The 14,814-nt window shown below is 63.9% G+C and overlaps 2 protein-coding genes across 4 annotated transcripts in view; both read left to right on the top strand.

Annotated features, from left to right (window-relative positions):
• The window catches only part of PPP3CC (protein phosphatase 3 catalytic subunit gamma), a 41,159-nt gene extending 35,807 nt beyond the window's left edge, over positions 1-5,352 (top strand). For all 3 annotated transcript variants that reach the window (XM_041490677.1, XM_041490676.1, XM_041490675.1), the window contains one exon: positions 1,665-5,352. In XM_041490677.1, coding sequence (XP_041346611.1) covers positions 1,665-1,840 — 176 coding nt within the window. In that variant the 3' untranslated portion in view covers positions 1,841-5,352. The remainder of the gene's footprint in view (positions 1-1,664) is intronic.
• Positions 5,353-7,076: 1,724 nt separating this feature from the next.
• SORBS3 (sorbin and SH3 domain containing 3) lies at positions 7,077-14,685 on the top strand. Its single transcript, XM_041490678.1, is given in 22 exon segments — positions 7,077-7,779; positions 7,782-7,886; positions 7,889-8,022; positions 8,305-8,336; positions 9,196-9,313; positions 9,397-9,522; positions 9,525-9,722; positions 9,950-10,013; positions 10,085-10,199; positions 10,274-10,358; positions 10,437-10,478; positions 10,582-10,668; positions 11,182-11,237; positions 12,421-12,536; positions 12,624-12,703; positions 12,792-12,838; positions 12,985-13,099; positions 13,174-13,299; positions 13,378-13,818; positions 13,902-13,981; positions 14,075-14,181; positions 14,268-14,685. Coding segments are annotated over 22 exon segments (2,796 nt in total). The 5' UTR covers positions 7,077-7,319; the 3' UTR covers positions 14,330-14,685.
• Positions 14,686-14,814: the final 129 nt, after the last annotated feature.

Genomic DNA, 14,814 nt, shown 5'->3' with positions numbered 1-14,814 from the left:
AGGCCCTGCTGGGAAGGAAAAAATACCCAGGGGTTTGGTTCAAGGCTGTTTCAGCTTGAACAGTTTATTCCTTAGTGGAACACCTTTATTTGGAGTTGCCAAAGTGGTTCCTGCTGCGGCGGCTCGAGACCTTGGGGTTGAGGTCCTGCAATCTGCCAGCACCATCAAAACCCTTAGAAAACAGGATTTTGTGGTGCTGGTGTAATCCCTGCCTTCCCCACAGGTAGGCCGAGGTGGAGAGGCAATTCTCTGCCTGTAGGGTGTAGGAATGACAGATCCATGAGGATTTTTCCTCGATGCCGAGCGGGGCTACGCAGCTCTACAGAGGCTTTGCTTACCAAGGGAAGTTGTTTGTGAGCCAGCCAAGTCCTTGTAAAAGATTTGGCACGGGCTCCTTTTCCTTAAATTCTCCGTAGCACAAAGGAGTTTCACATTTGGTCCGTGTCATCAGGGCGAGGGTGACGGAACAGGGACATGAAATTCCTCAGTGGGATTCATCCCTCCCAAATCTGCCCGTGTGTCTCCTGGTCATGCAAGAATTTTGCCTTTGTGATCCAAGGACTAGCTGTTCCCTCTCCTGGTGTTGCAGTGTGTGGTTTGTGTCAGAGTTCAGAGCCTTGTGGTGGTGTCTTTGTTCTGTCGTTCTGGGTTTTGCCTTTTTTTTTTTAATTTTTATTTTCTTTTTAATTGTTATTTTTTAGTGTCGTGTTTTTCAGCTTTGAAATTTTCCTGAGATTTCACTCTCTGGGGACAGCAAGCACTTGTCTGGTTTATCAAGTTCTTCCTATTCTATTAAAAGAGGGGGAGGTTTGGGATATTGGGAGGAAATTCTTCCTCTGAGGGTAGTGGGATGGAATTTCCAGAAAACCTGTGGCTGCCCCATCCCTGGAAGTGTCCAAGGTTGAACCTGGGATTGTGGAACTGGATGATTTTAATCTCCCAATCCAAACCATTGCTTGCTTCCATGAAAAGCTCTTAGGGAGCAGAGCAAATCCTAAACCTCCCTAAAAAAATAGAACCTCCTCTTAGGGAGCAGAGCAAATCCTAAATGTCCCTAAAAAGAAGAACCTCCTCTTAGGGAGCAGAGCAAATCCTAAATGTCCCTAAAAAGAAGAACCTCCTCTTAGGGAGCAGAGCAAATCCTAAACCTCTCTAAATAGAAGAACGTCCTTTTAGGGACTTGGGGAGCAGAGCAAATCCTAAACTTCTCTAAAAAGAAGAACCTCCTCTTAGGGAGCAGAGCAAATCCTAAACCTCTCTAAAAAGAAGAACCTCCTTTTAGGGACTTGGGGAGCAGGGCAAATCCTAAACCTCTTAGAAAGCAGGGCAAATCCTAAACCTCCCTAAAAAGAAGAACCTCCTCTTAGGGAGCAGAGCAAATCCCAAACCTCCCTAAAAAGAAGAACCTCCTCTTAGGAAGCAGAGCAAATCCCAAACCTCCCTAAAAAGATGATCCTCCTCTTAGGGAGCAGAGCAAATCCTAAACTTCGCTGCCAGCTGCTCCCAAACACCAAAACCTCCCCAAATCATTCCCAAATCCAGCCAGGTGCTTTCTGTCCCCTCCACTTGTCCCCGTTGGTGTCTGGCGTGTGCTGGAGGGCTCCTCGGGGAGAAACGCGCGGCTCCTGCTGACGGCTCCTCCCTGTGCTCCCTTCCCTCCGCAGCCATCCGGGGCTTCTCCCCGCAGCACAAGATCCGCAGCTTCGAGGAGGCGCGGGGGCTGGACCGCATCAACGAGCGGATGCCGCCGCGCAAGGATTCGCTGCACTCGGACGGCCCCGTGAACTTGGTAACCTCGAACTCTGCGGACAAGAACGGCACGGGCAAGAAACCCCAGTAACGCTGCCAGCGCCCGGGGCTGCAGCGCCAGAGGATCCAAAACTTCATGAATTTTATTTATTTATTATCGGGGTGGGGTGGGGGCAGGGGGAGAAACCAACTTCACCTGGAGGCACGTCCATAAATCCAGTCCGCATCCGTTCTGTAAGAAAGCGACCATTTTGTAATTTTTTTTTTTATTTAAGTTCAATATATATAAAAATGTCCTTTTTTTTTTTTTTTTTTTTTTTTTTTTTTGGTTTAAAAACCAATCCAACTGCTAGAGCATCCCAGGAGTGTTGTGCTGTCCAGCTGCCCCCGCCAAGAGGCCAAACCTCTGCCAGGGAGGGGTTGGATTAAAAAACAAAAATCAGTCAAACCAGGCAACTTGGGTCGTTGGCTTTGGCACAATTTGGAGTTAGCCTGAGCTTTCCAAAGCAGGTCCTTCCCTTCAGGATACGGTTGGGTTGGTTTTCCTTTACACACCTGTTTTCTTCCCAGATTTTTCCTGTTGTTTTCTTCCACCTCTTGCCTACCTGCAGCTGCTGCTTTAGCAACCAATTCCCTGGAAGGCAGATTGCTGGGATCCATCCCTCTTTTCCAAGGTGACAGCCAGGGGTAGCTCTGAAGGGCTCCAGGGTTGTTAACACCAATCACAGCACCTTTTCCTTCAGGATTTCAGTTTTATCCCAGGGGAGTCCCAAAGGAAAATAGGGAGAAGGTGGGGGAAGTGCTGCCCCGTGTTGTGGCTCTTCTTGGAGCAGTTTGTGCAGCAGAATTCCCTTGGGAATCCCTCTGATTCAGAGCAGAGGAATTATCTCTGCTTTGATGATCCTTGGGAAAGCTGCAGGGCCTGAGTTTTAAAGGAGAAGGAGGTGATTTACACCCTGGAGGATGCAGCTCCCCCATTCCCCCACCGCCACAGTGCCCAGCCCACGGCACATTCCCTGCTCCCAGCTCTGGAGTCAGCCCCTGCTGAGCAGTTTGGGGTGTGGGGGACAGGGTGGTCCCCCCCAGTGTCACCTCAGTGTCCCCCAGCGGGTGTGTGGCTTTGGCCATCACCCACCCTTGGCTGTTCCACGGAGCCGTGGGCAGCTCAGCCTTTCCCAGCAGCTGGAGCAGGGGGTTGCTGATAAAACTTTGGGATAAGATGGGTGGGGCACTGCTGGTTTTGGGAGATGTGGCTCAGTGCTGGTGACAGGGCAGCCCTGGATGGGGAAGCAGGGAGGGCTTGGAAGGCAGAACCGAGTGGGTCTGGCAGGAATTTTGGCAGGGTGTTCTGGACAGGGATCCTGGGGGTTCTGGACAGGGATCCTGGGGCTTCCCAGGGATCCTGGGGGTTCTGGACAGGGATCCTGGGGGTTCCCAGGGGACACCCCCTGGGTGTTGTCAGGGATTTTGGAGTAGGAGCTGAGCATTCTGTCACTGAGCATTCTTCCACTTAAACTGGGAGTGCTGGGGAAGGGTTTTGTGGGATTCCCGTTGGTCCCTTCCCTTCCCAGCCGTGTGCATTGCCTGGAGCCGAGGCAGCAGCTCCTGCAGCACCCCTCTCCAGCCTTCCCTTTCCCCCTTCTCCCGTGCTCTCTGCAGGCAGGGCTGAGCCTCTCCCAGGGGATCTTTGCCAAGGCTTTCCCTGGATCTTGCTGTCTTGCCTCGGCGATTCCAGCTCCAGAGGAAAACAGCAACTTCCCAGGAAGCTTTCAAATTGTCTTAGGCTCACACGTCACCTAATCCCACGGGGCTGTTTAGGATTCTGTGAGCAGACCGCTGGGTTTCCACACTTTTCAGTCACATGCCTCCACTTTCCCCTCTTTTTTTTCTCTTTTTTTTTTTCCTCTTTTCTTTTTGGTTGTTTTTTTTTCCCCCCTTTGATCCCATTTTTTTTCCACGCCCACCGCTTTGCAAAAGTGCGAGATGTTTGGAGCGAGCTTCTCTCCCCCCAGTCCGAGGAGTGGGGCCAAATTGCCTTTTGTCTGTGAGTATTTCTTTGTCCTTTCAGGGCCTCCTGTGAGCGCGGTGAGCCCGTGTGTGGTACCCGGGCACACAGACCGTGCCCGGGGCTGCCCGTGCATGTTCGGGCGTGTTGTGCTGACCCAGGCTGGGATCTCACCCAAGCAGCCAGGTTTTAGTCGGGATATTTGGGATGGGAATTGCGGGACCCCGAGCCTGGCACCCCCCTGTTCCCAGCGTGGGGGGGTCAGCAGGGCCCGGCCCATCACAGAGGGGGATTTGCTTTGCTGGCAGTTTGTCCCCCCACCCTCTTCTTCTGCTCTGGCATCACCAATTCCCCCTCCCCAGAATCCTTTTTGGACCTTGTGCTTCATGGTTTGGGAGCTCAGATCCAACCCCCTAATCCTTGGGGCTGCTGGAACTGCAGCTTCCCAGTGTCCCAGCCCTGGAAAAGGGCTGGGTGTTGGTTGTCCTGGAGAAGCTGGCCAAGGGGTGGGATTTTGTCCCCCCTTATCCCTGGGGCTGGTGGAGCTGCACCATCCCAGCCCCGGAGATGGTGGCCAAGGGCTGGAAGTTGCCCCCATGTCCCTGTGGCACCAGCACGTGTGGATGTCACACTGCCAGGTCCCCTCTTCCCTTTGAAGCAGTTCCCGAGGGGGTGAGGAGCAGCGATGGGGCTCTGGGTGCTAATTACCCCCTCAATTAACGCCCCCCTCCCTGCCGGGCTTCCCCTGCACAGCCCCCAGCCGAGATCCCCCCTCCCCTTTTTTGGGGACAACTTCGGAGCAGAATTCCCTGCCCCGATCCCCACCACGGCAAACCAAAAAAAAACAATCCAGAGACGCCCCCAAATTCCCCCTTTTCCTCCTTTTCCCCCACAAATCCAGCGCCTCGGAGCTGGGCTTGTCTCTGACCCCTCCTCTCCGAGCTCCCGCCCGTCCCTTCCCCTCCCCGGCTGCCACCTGGAGCTTGGACAACCGGGATTGAGGGGAGCCCACGGGCCCCGGGGGAGCCCCCCCGACCCGAGGGAGCCCCCAAATCCAGGGAAAGCCCCCACCTCCCTGCAGCCTGGGTTTTTTTGCATGTTCTAGCAAGGTGCATGTCCAAGGAGGGGAGTCGGCAATGGGGCGGGTGGTGGGTTGAGTTCAAGCTTAATTTTCTTTTTGGGATTGGGAGAACCCCTCTGGCTGCCTCTGGCACAGATCCCACCTGGCCAGGGGAGCTGGCCGGGATGCAGATCCCACCAAACCTCGGCCAGGGAGGACCTGAAGCCCTCCAGGGGTGCAGTGATGGTGATTTTAGGGTTCTCGATGCTGAAGGATCATACGCCCGTTGCCTGGAGACTGCCTCCTTTTTAATTTTTATTTTTATTTCTTGCTTTTTTTTTTTTTTTTTAGTTCTGTTGAAAGGAGAAAAAAAAATGGTGAAAATGTTATTTATTGGCAGAAATTATTTAATATAATTTCTTTTTTTTTTTTTTGTGAAACAAGGAATGAATTTGTTAGAACTGTCTCGATGTAAAATCGGAGTCATCTTTAAGGAGGAAAAAAAAAAGAAAAAAAAAGTTAAAAATTGACACAGTCACTGCGCTCCACTGTGATTTTTTGGGTGGCTGAGGGGGGTTCCTGTGCTGCCAGAAGGGAGGACTTGGGGGGTTTTAGAGCCTCTCCAGGGCTGGGGCAGTGCCCAGAGGCGGCTCCCAGCCCCCGGCACGTCGGCACACGCGGAGCGGCGGCTCCCGGCTGGATCTGGAGAGCTCTCGGCTCCCGCTCCTCGGCCTTCCCTGGGTAAATAACGCCGTGCCAGCAGGGACAGGACGGGATGTGCCAGCTCTTGTTCCACCCCGGCTCCTTCCTTGTCACTTTTGGGGGTATTCCCTCCACAGGGAGGATTCAGGGAGCAGCCCTGGGGTGGTCGGGATCCATCCGGGTGGATCCAGACGGTCACAGTTCCATGGATCCTGCCCAGGGACCCCCTCCTGCATCATTCCCGGGAAGCTGCTGTGGCTTCCACACCTGGGATCCATCCCCTCTTCCCAAGTGGCAGCCAAATATCGAGGATGAGCTCTGGAGGACTCCGGGCCGTCCTCCCCATGGCAGCAGGAATTCCTTCGGGAATTCAGCGCCCGCCTCGAGCTCGGCTCAGCACGTGCTCCTGTTTCCCACCTGCTCCTCCCCGCAGCATCCCCGCTCCCAGCCGCCGGATGCACCCGGGGCACGCCCCGGGCAGGACGCTCCGGCTCTCCCACCCTTTTCCTGGGTGTTCCCACCCAAACTGGGGAGCCCCCAAGCCCCGGCATCGCTCCACACCCCGCGCTCGGCACCGGGGGGCTCCCGGCACATCCCGGGAGCATCCCCGGGAGCATCCCCGGGGCCGGCCGCACATTCCCGGCTGGCATCGCCGCGCTGAGCAAACAGGAAACACTCGCCCTTTGTTAATCCCGGCCCGGGCTGCGCGTTAAATATTTATCTGTGAGCGGAGGCTGGTGCTGGGAGCCGCGGGGAGGGAGGGACCGAGGCAGGGCCGGCGCTGGAGGCTCCGCGCCGGGCACGGGGACGGTGCGTGCGGACCAGGAGGTGAGCGGGGGTCTGGGCAGGGGGTGTTGGCACCCCGACGGGGGCTGGGGTGAAGGGGGCTGCTCCTCGCATCGCCAGTGGGGGCTGCGACATCGAGAGGTGTCGCTTGGTGGGCTGGAGGGGAGCTGCGGGGGACCTGGAGGGGATGGTTGGTCACCCCTTGGCAGCAGGGATGGGGTCGGGGTCCCCTCGCTGGGTTTAACCCTCCCCGGCCCTGCTGCCATCCCTGCCCTTGTCACCCCGGGATTTTCCAGCAGGATCAGCCCCTGTCCCCAGCCTGTGTCCTCGCCACGGTGTCCCCAGCTGGCACCAAGGAGCTGCCTCATTCCCACGGCGCCGGGGTGGGAGCTGCGTCCCTCAGGGCCGTGGCGGGGGGAGGACACCCTGTCCCCTGCGTCCCCGGTGTCCCCGGTGTCCCCGGGCGCAGCCAGCCAGGGCTCCTGCCACCGTCCCCCTCGTCCCCAGCAGCAGGGGGCGGTGGCTCGGTGGGGACCGAGGGGTGGCAGCGAAGCCACCATCCCCCCGGCAGCTCACGTGGGAGCTCACGGGATGAGGAAGGGCTGGGGCAGCCCCGTTTTGGGGGTGTCAGCAGTTTAGGGGAGCAGGAAGCGGCCGGCGGGTGAGTGGTGGGTGCGGGCGCTGCCCGAGGGGGGACACGGGGCAGAGCAGGGCAGGGGGGTGTTCCCTGGGGGACCCCTGCCCGGATTCCTTAGGGATGGGCGGGTGGAGGGGATGGAGGGGTGCAGTGGGGATGGGGCTCTGCTCTGACTGTGCCCCACACCAGGGCTTGGGTGGGCGCAGGAGCACAGACCCCACTTCGCACCTCACCTCTCAGCATTTCCCTCCTCATCCTCTTCCAAAAATCCCCCCTAAATCCCCTTCTCCATCGGATGGGGAACTGGAGAGGGTGAAGTGGGTCACAGGCAGGGCACACGGGTCTTACATGGGGGTCCCCAGTGTCCAAATCCCTGGGGGATGGAGAGATTGAAGGGATGGAAGGGATGGAGGAATGCAGGAGATGGAGGAAATGGAGGGATGGAGGGGATGGAGGGTTACCCGTGGGAAAGTGGGCAGCAGTGGGGATGGGGGCTCTGCTCTCCCCATGCCCCCATCCCTGCACTCGGAGGTCCAGAGGAGCACAGACCCCTCTCCTCCCCTCAGTCCCGACCTCCACCCGGCACTTCCCTCCCCATCCTTTCCCGAAAGTCCCCCCCGAGTCCCCGTCTCCACCGCGCCAGGGGGCCGGCGACGCCGGGCTCGCCCCGTTTCGTAAGCGGGGGCCGGGTGCTCGGGAACGCGTGCGCGGGGCGTGGGATGAGTTCAGCCTCCTGGCTCCATTCCCTGGATCCCATCCCTGGAAATGTCACTGGAAACTCTGAATGGGCCGGCCCCGCTCCAGAGCGGGGAGCGCTGGGGGGGCAGCGCACCCCGGGGGGGCCGGGGCACACGGGGACCCAGCGCCGGGCAGGACGGTGCCTCCCGACCCTCCCGGGGGATGCTCCTGGGGGGTTCCCCCTCCCAGACCCCCACGGTGCGCTGAGGCCCCCCCGCTCCTTCTCCCGGCAAAGTTCGTGCCGTGGATTTTTCCTCCCTGCCGCTCGCAGCTCCGTCCCGCTCGCCCCGGGGCTCCCCAAAACCCCGGTGAGTCCCGGGGGCCCCCGGTGGCACCGCCCAGGAGGTAAGAGCTGGCTGGGGGGGCCGGCGAGGAGGGGGGGCTCCGAGGGGACCCCCGGGGACAGGTTTTGGGGGACACTCCAAAGGAGGAGAAGGATGGGGCCGAGCCCTGTGTGGGCGCTGCACTGGGAATGGCGTGGAGATTTTTGGGGTGCCCTGGGGGGATGGTGCCTGCACCCTACTTTCTGTGCCCCGGGGCACATCAGTTTCCCTGCGGGGGTGATTAACATTAATTACGGCCTTGGGGCTACCGAGCCTCCAGCGGTGTGGGAAACAGGGAGCCGAGGGGTCACCGGCCCGATTTGGGGGTCCCACACACACACAGAGGGCTCTGTGTCGGGTTGGCACCCCCGGCAGCCCCCCCAGGACGCCCCGTTTGAGGCGGGGTCTGGCACCTGCGAGCGCCGCTGCCGGGGTGGGGACGGCGACGTGAGGGACCCGCCAGGGCACAGGTGTCCCCCAGAGGCCCCCGTGCTGCCCTCGCCCCCGGAGCCATCCCGGTGTCGGGAAGTGCTCCGGGGGTCCCGTCCCCCCCAGCTGCCCCCCGCCCGGTCCGCGGTGAGTCACAGCATCGCCCTCCCGGCGGGCGGTGCCGGGCTCGGCCGCGCGTTCCCGGCTCCTCGTCCCTCCGTCCCCTCTCCCTCCCTGTTTGCGCTGCAGGGCGGGGAAATATTTCTGCCCTGTCGTGTTCCCGGCGCTGGCAGCGCTCCCGGGCGGGCGACGCTGCTGCCGCCACGTGCCCGGGCGGAGGGCAGCGCGCCGGGATGCCGGGCCGGTGGGAACGCGGCACAGCCAGCGCCCCGGCCCGCTCCGGGCGTGTTCTTCCCGGAGAGCCCGGCGGGCTGGATCCATCCCTCGGGAGCCGGGGCCGGGAGAGGGGCGGGTGGTCTGGCTCCGCATGGAGAAGGAGGTGGGGACCCGTGCCAGGGCTGGTTCTGAACAGGAACAGCTCCTTCCCCTGGCACCGCGAGGCTCCCTGAGCTGGGGACGCTGCCCCCGCGGTTGTCACCCCACACGTGGTGTCCCCTGTAATAACAGGGGATGCTCCCAGCGGTGGGGCTGGGGCTCCTCCGAGCCTCCATCTCTCTGGCAAAGCCCGGGAATGCCCAAAAAACAGGGCCACGGGCTGCCCCGTGAGCACAGCTGCTTTTCCCACAGGGCACGGGCACCATCCCGCCCCCCCGGCCATGGCGGGCCGGCTCCTGCCCCCCGACAGCAGCGCGGCTCTGGGTGTGGAGGATGTTCCCCGCCTCCACCCCCCTCTGCAGGTGTCCCCGCAGCACACGGTGACACGGGTGAGTGGGGCTGGGGGCTGGCACATGCTGGGGGATTCGGGGGCGCCCCCAATCCTTTGTGCCAGCCCCTCCCTGTGCCACAGGTGCCCGTCATCCGCCACCGCGGCTCCAACACCCTCAACTTCCACTTCCATGACCCCGAGAGCCGCGGCACCGCCGAGAACAGCCAGGGAGCACCCAAGAGCTCAGGTACAGAGAGCCCTGAGCAGCCTGGGGACACCCCTGGGGGCTGCCCCGAGCTGTGCCCACCTGAGCCACGCTCACCTGCAGGGCTGTCCCCGCCTGCCCCCGGCCCCCGGGCTGGTCGGCAACCTGGACCAAGGACAGCAAGCGGCGGGAGAGGCGCTGGGTGAAGTACGATGGCATCGGGCCCGTGGACGAGACGGGGATGCCCCTGGCCTCACGCTCGGTGAGTGGGGGCACAGGGCGGGGGTGTCACCCCGCTGTCACCCCCTCACCACGCCACGCTCACCTTGTTCCCAGTGAATGACTGGTACCAGACCTGGCCGGCCAAGGAGATGAAAGCCCCCAGCCCCCAGGTGCCCGCCCACCCCACCTCACGCTCGGTGAGTGGGGGCACAGGGCGGGGGTGTCACCCCGCTGTCACCCCCTCACCACTCCAATGTGTCCCCCTAGAGCGTGGACAGCCCGCGGGACTGGTACCGCAGCATGTTCCGGCAGATCCACCGCAAGCTGCCAGGTGAGCCCAGCTGTGCGGGCGTGGCACGGAGCGGGCACGGCTCGGCACCCGCTCACCTCCCCCCTCCTCAGAGCCCGACTGGGACACCCATTCCTGCCCCACCACGGCGCCCCCATCGCCCCCCAAGCCGCGGAGGAGGGGCTCGGCCCCAGCTGAGCCCCCCGGAATGCACAACGGGATGGACTGGTGAGCCTGGCACGGCGTCGTGGGTGCCCACGGGGTGGGGGCGGCCGTGGCTGAACCCCTCCCGTCCTCCACAGGACCCGCTGGGGTGCCACCGTTGCTACCGCCGAGCCTGGCAGCATTTTTGACTACGAACCAGGGAAGTTCTCTCCGCGGGAGCAGGTAGGCAGGTCCTGGCACACGGGGAGGGGGTGGGCACTGCGGTGGGCACACCCCTGACCGGCCCCGTGCCCTTTCCAGACCCCGGCAGCAGCGCGGCCGAAGCGGGCTCAGTCCATCGAGGTGAGGTGGTGCTGGCAGGCGGGGGGCAGGGGGCGGCAGGGGGGTCCCGGTGCCCGCGGGCAGTGCCAGCCTGGCCTGCCACTGCCCCGTCCTGCCCGTGCAGGTGCTGCTGGAGCAGGAGCTGGAGCAGCTCAGCGAGGAGCTGGACAAGGACATGAGGGACATGGAGGCACACCGGACCCCCCGCCAGGTACCCCAGGCCCCTCCTGCTGCCCCTTGGTTCCCCCAGGGCATCCAGCTGTGGGCACACCCAGCTGTGGGCTCAGCCTTTGTGCAAGGCTCGGACATGCACGTGGTGGGATGCACATCTGGATTAGTGCTCGGATGGGTGCATGCACATCTGGGTGCATGCACGGCTGGATGGGTGCACAACTGGATGGATGTGTGCACGGCTGGAGCCCTGCACATCTGGATGCCTGCACGGCCGGGTGAATGCACAGCGAGCTGCGTGCACATCTGGATGCGTGCACAGCTCGGTGCCTGCCTGGCTGGCTCCATGCACATCTGGACCCACGCACGGCTGCTCAGCGGCGGCCTGGAGCCGTGGCCGTGGCTGTGGGGCTTTAGGACCCAGCCCATCCGTCCGTCCGTCCGTCCGGCGGTTTATTGGCGCAGCCGAGCTGGACTCCTTCGCTTCCCGCCGAGACTCGGCCTCCTGGATGATTAATTTTTCTCTCCCACCCCCTCCCGCTCCTCCCGGCAGAGCCCGGCGGCTGCTCCCACCGCTCGCTCCCCTGCTCCGGCCTCCCCGGCTGCTCGGTGAGTTCAGCGGCCGCTCCCACCCCGCGCACCCCCAAATCCCCCTGCCCAGACCCCGCTCGAGGCGAGGGACAGGACCGCGCTCTGGGGGTGTGGGGCGGGCTGTCCCTGCAGCGTCCCGCGGGATGGGAGCCCCCCGGCATCCCCCACGGGATCCCCACCGAGCCCCCCGCGGCAGCGCTGGCCCCCCGGTCCCCCCACACCCCGGCACGGGTGGGACCCGGCGCCGGGCCGGCTGCCCGCTGGGTGGGACGGGGCCGGAGCGGGGCTGACCCTTTCCCCCGTCCCTGGAGCGGGGACGCCGTGTCCCGGCCTTTGGCTCCGTCCCAGGGGAGGTGACGGCGCTCGGATTCCCACCGCCGTGTCCCCATGTCCCCACGGGCACGGGGAGGGGACAGCTGTGCCGGCGGGTGCCGGAGCACCGCGGGATGGGGTGGGCACCCCGGGATGAGGGCGCAGCCCAGGATGGGGTGGGCACGCCAGGGTGTCCCCACAGACCCCTCTGTGCCCCGGCAGCGGCAGGAAAACAAACAAACAAAAACAAACAAACAAGCACAAGCGCCTCCTCTTGTGGGCCCTACCGTAACCCCCAGGGGCGCAGGGGGGTGGCTCCCCCCCTCCCCAACCCCTCCTCCGGCTTGGGGGGCGCATTTGGGCTCTTTAAGCGCCCCCCGGAGCGGGGTTATTCATTAGCCCTCCCCGGCGCTTCCTGCTCGGCGGCAGCGGGGCCGTGCTGCCGGCGCTGCCGGAAAACTTTGGACCTGTCCCGCTTGGCTGCCCCGGGGAGGAGCCCCTGGAGGGGCGAGGAGAGCACACCCGGGGGTCCTGGTTCTGTGTCTTCACATTGGGGTACCCAGGGATCCCTGGGTCCTGGTTCTGGGGGACCCCAATATCCTGGTTCATGGAATTCTGGGATTCTGGTTCTGGGGGACCCCGAATTCCTGGTCTGTGGAACCCAGGGGTCTTGGTCCATAGGATCCAGTAGTCCTGAGGGTCTCTGATGTCCTGGTCCATGAGACCCAGGGGTCCCGGTCCATGCAATTCACAGGACCCCCCCTGTCCTGATCTGTGGGATGCAGGGGTCCCGCCCCCCCAAGTGCAGCAGGGTCAGAGCAGAGAGGGCTCATGGCAGCAGGGCTGGATACGAGGCTCAGCCCTGCCCTGAGCCACTGTCACCCCACAGGAGCCCCCTGTCCCCCCACCGGCTGTGGAGCCCCCCTGTCACCCACCACTCACCTGCCACCCCCAGCATGGAGCGGGGTGGGCTGGGGCTGGCCAGTGATCGGAGCCCTGGCAGAGGTGAGCCCCCTTTATCCCCCTGAGCCCCCCAAGCCCTGCTGTGGGGCACCCCAAGCACCCCGGCCGGTGACACCCCGCTCTTTACAGACACCCTCAGGCCAGGGACCCTCCCCAGCTTGTCAGACCTGGGGGACCCCGTGGAGGCCGTCAAGAGGGAGGAGAAAAAGGTGAGGCTGGGATGGTCCCGTGCCATGTGGGGTTTGGGGGGGCTGGGACTGGGGGTGGCTCCCTGTAAGCTCTGCTCTCCCTCCCCAGATGAAAGCTGCTCGCCTGAAGTTCAACTTCCAAGCTGAGTCTCCCAAGTAAGCACCGGGGTCACTCCTGGGGTTCCGCCGTCCCCTCGGGTGATGGATGGGGATTGGGGGAGCCCCAGCACGTGGGGTGGCCCTGCCAGCCGAGCCGGGGACAGGTCTGTGCCCCCGGACAGGTGTGACAGTGTCCCTTGCAGGGAGCTGACGCTGCAGAAGGGGGACATCGTCTACATCCATAAGGAGGTGGACAGGAACTGGCTGGAGGGGGAGCACCACGGCCGCGTGGGCATCTTCCCCTCCAACTACGTGGAGGTGAGCCTGGGCCGAGAGGGGACAGCGGGGCCGGGGGCTCCTGGCGCTGCCCCTCACCCGCGTGTCCCACCCAGATCCTGCCCCCCACGGAGGTGCCCAAGCCCATCAAGGCTCCCACGCTCCAGGTGCTGGAATACGGCGAGGCGCTGGCGCTCTACAACTTCCGAGGGGATCTGCACGTGGAGCTCTCCTTTCGCAAGGTATCGCGGCTCCGTGCCGTGCCGTTCCGGGCCGTTCCGTGCCGCTCCGAGCTGACCCGCCCTCTCCTCCCGCGGCAGGGCGAGCGGATCTGCCTGGTGCGGCGGGTGAACGAGAACTGGTACGAGGGGCGGATCTCGGGCACCAGCCGCCAGGGCATCTTCCCCGCCACCTACGTCCAGGTGCTGAAGGAGCCGCGGGTCAAAGCCACCTCCGAGGACATCCCCTCCTCTCCCGCCCCCGCCAGCCCCCGGCCCGCGGCCGGATCCCCGTCCCTGCAGCGCTCGCCCGGCCCCCGCATCCCCCAGGCTCCCGCCGGCTCCCCCCGGGAAGCGCAGCGGGGTCCCGGGGTGCCGGGCGGCCGACCGTCCTCTCCGCGCCACCTCGGTGCCACCTTCCCCCCGTCCCCAAAGCTGCCCCACGCTGGCACCCCCAGCCCCTTGGTGGCCTCTGCCAGCCCCCCGCACCCTGCGGCCGCCCACCCGCAGGAGCCCTGGCGTCCCGCCTGGACCCCCGAGCAGGTGAGTGCCCCCCGCCCCGGCATCGTGCCCCGGCACCGCTGGGGCTGCGGGTGCCGCCCTGAACCCTCCGTGTCCCCCCACAGCGCCCGATCCCGGCGGCACAAACCAGCGCCCGCCCCGAGCCCGCCCCGTCCTACAACGGCTCCGAAATCCGGTGGACCCCGTAAGCAGCGCCAGGAGCGTCCCCGGGGCGCGGTGTCCCCACGAGGGACCCGTGGGGGTGAGGGGTGGGCTCTGCCCATGCTTTGTCTCGCAGGTACCGGGCACTCTACCAGTATCGGCCCCAAAACGCCGACGAGCTGGAGCTGCGGGAAGGGGACAGGGTGGATGTCATGCAGCAATGCGACGACGGCTGGTTCGTGGGTGCGTGGCCGCCGCCTTGGGGACAGGGATGAGGACAAGGTGCCACCCTCACCCCTCACCGCCTCTCCGTGTCTTTCTACCCTCAGGAGTGTCCAGGAGGACGCAGAAATTCGGCACTTTCCCCGGGAATTACGTGGCGCCGGTGTGACCCGCGGCCGTGGGGACCCCGGTGGGAGGAGTGGGGCCGGGGGCTTCCCCCTGTCCCGCCTCGGCCACGCCGTGTCCCCGCCGTGTCCCCCCACGGGGATGAAGTGCCTCCAGCTCCCTCCCGCCCCTATGGGGCTGCTTCTAACAGGGACGAATCCCCCAGCGCGGGGTGTCTCCCCCGCCCCGGTGCCTTAACCCGCCCCCTCCTCACCGCCGCCCGGTGCCACCGCCCCGGGGGTCGCCCCGGGGCTCTGCGCGGTGCCGGGCCTGACCATGACGGCCGTGCCCCGGGATGTGGGTGCGTGTCCGGGAGTCGCCTTCGCTTCTTTTCCGTCATTAAAGCTCAGCTCAGCCCGACTCTGAGAGTGCCGGGATTGGGGTGGAGCCGCTCCCGGGACCCGTCCCACCGCGGAGCCGCGGGGCGGGGAGCGGCGCCGGGCGCTGCGTGGGGCCCGGGGATCCCCCCACGCCCACGGGCGGGCCCGG

The sequence above is a fragment of the Pyrgilauda ruficollis genome, unplaced genomic scaffold (genome assembly GCF_017590135.1).
Source record: "Pyrgilauda ruficollis isolate IOZ18807 unplaced genomic scaffold, ASM1759013v1 scaffold125, whole genome shotgun sequence".
NCBI classification, from domain to species: Eukaryota; Metazoa; Chordata; class Aves; order Passeriformes; family Passeridae; genus Pyrgilauda; species Pyrgilauda ruficollis.
Note: the sequence above shows the minus strand (reverse complement) of the source record. Positions and strands in the feature narration are given on the sequence as shown.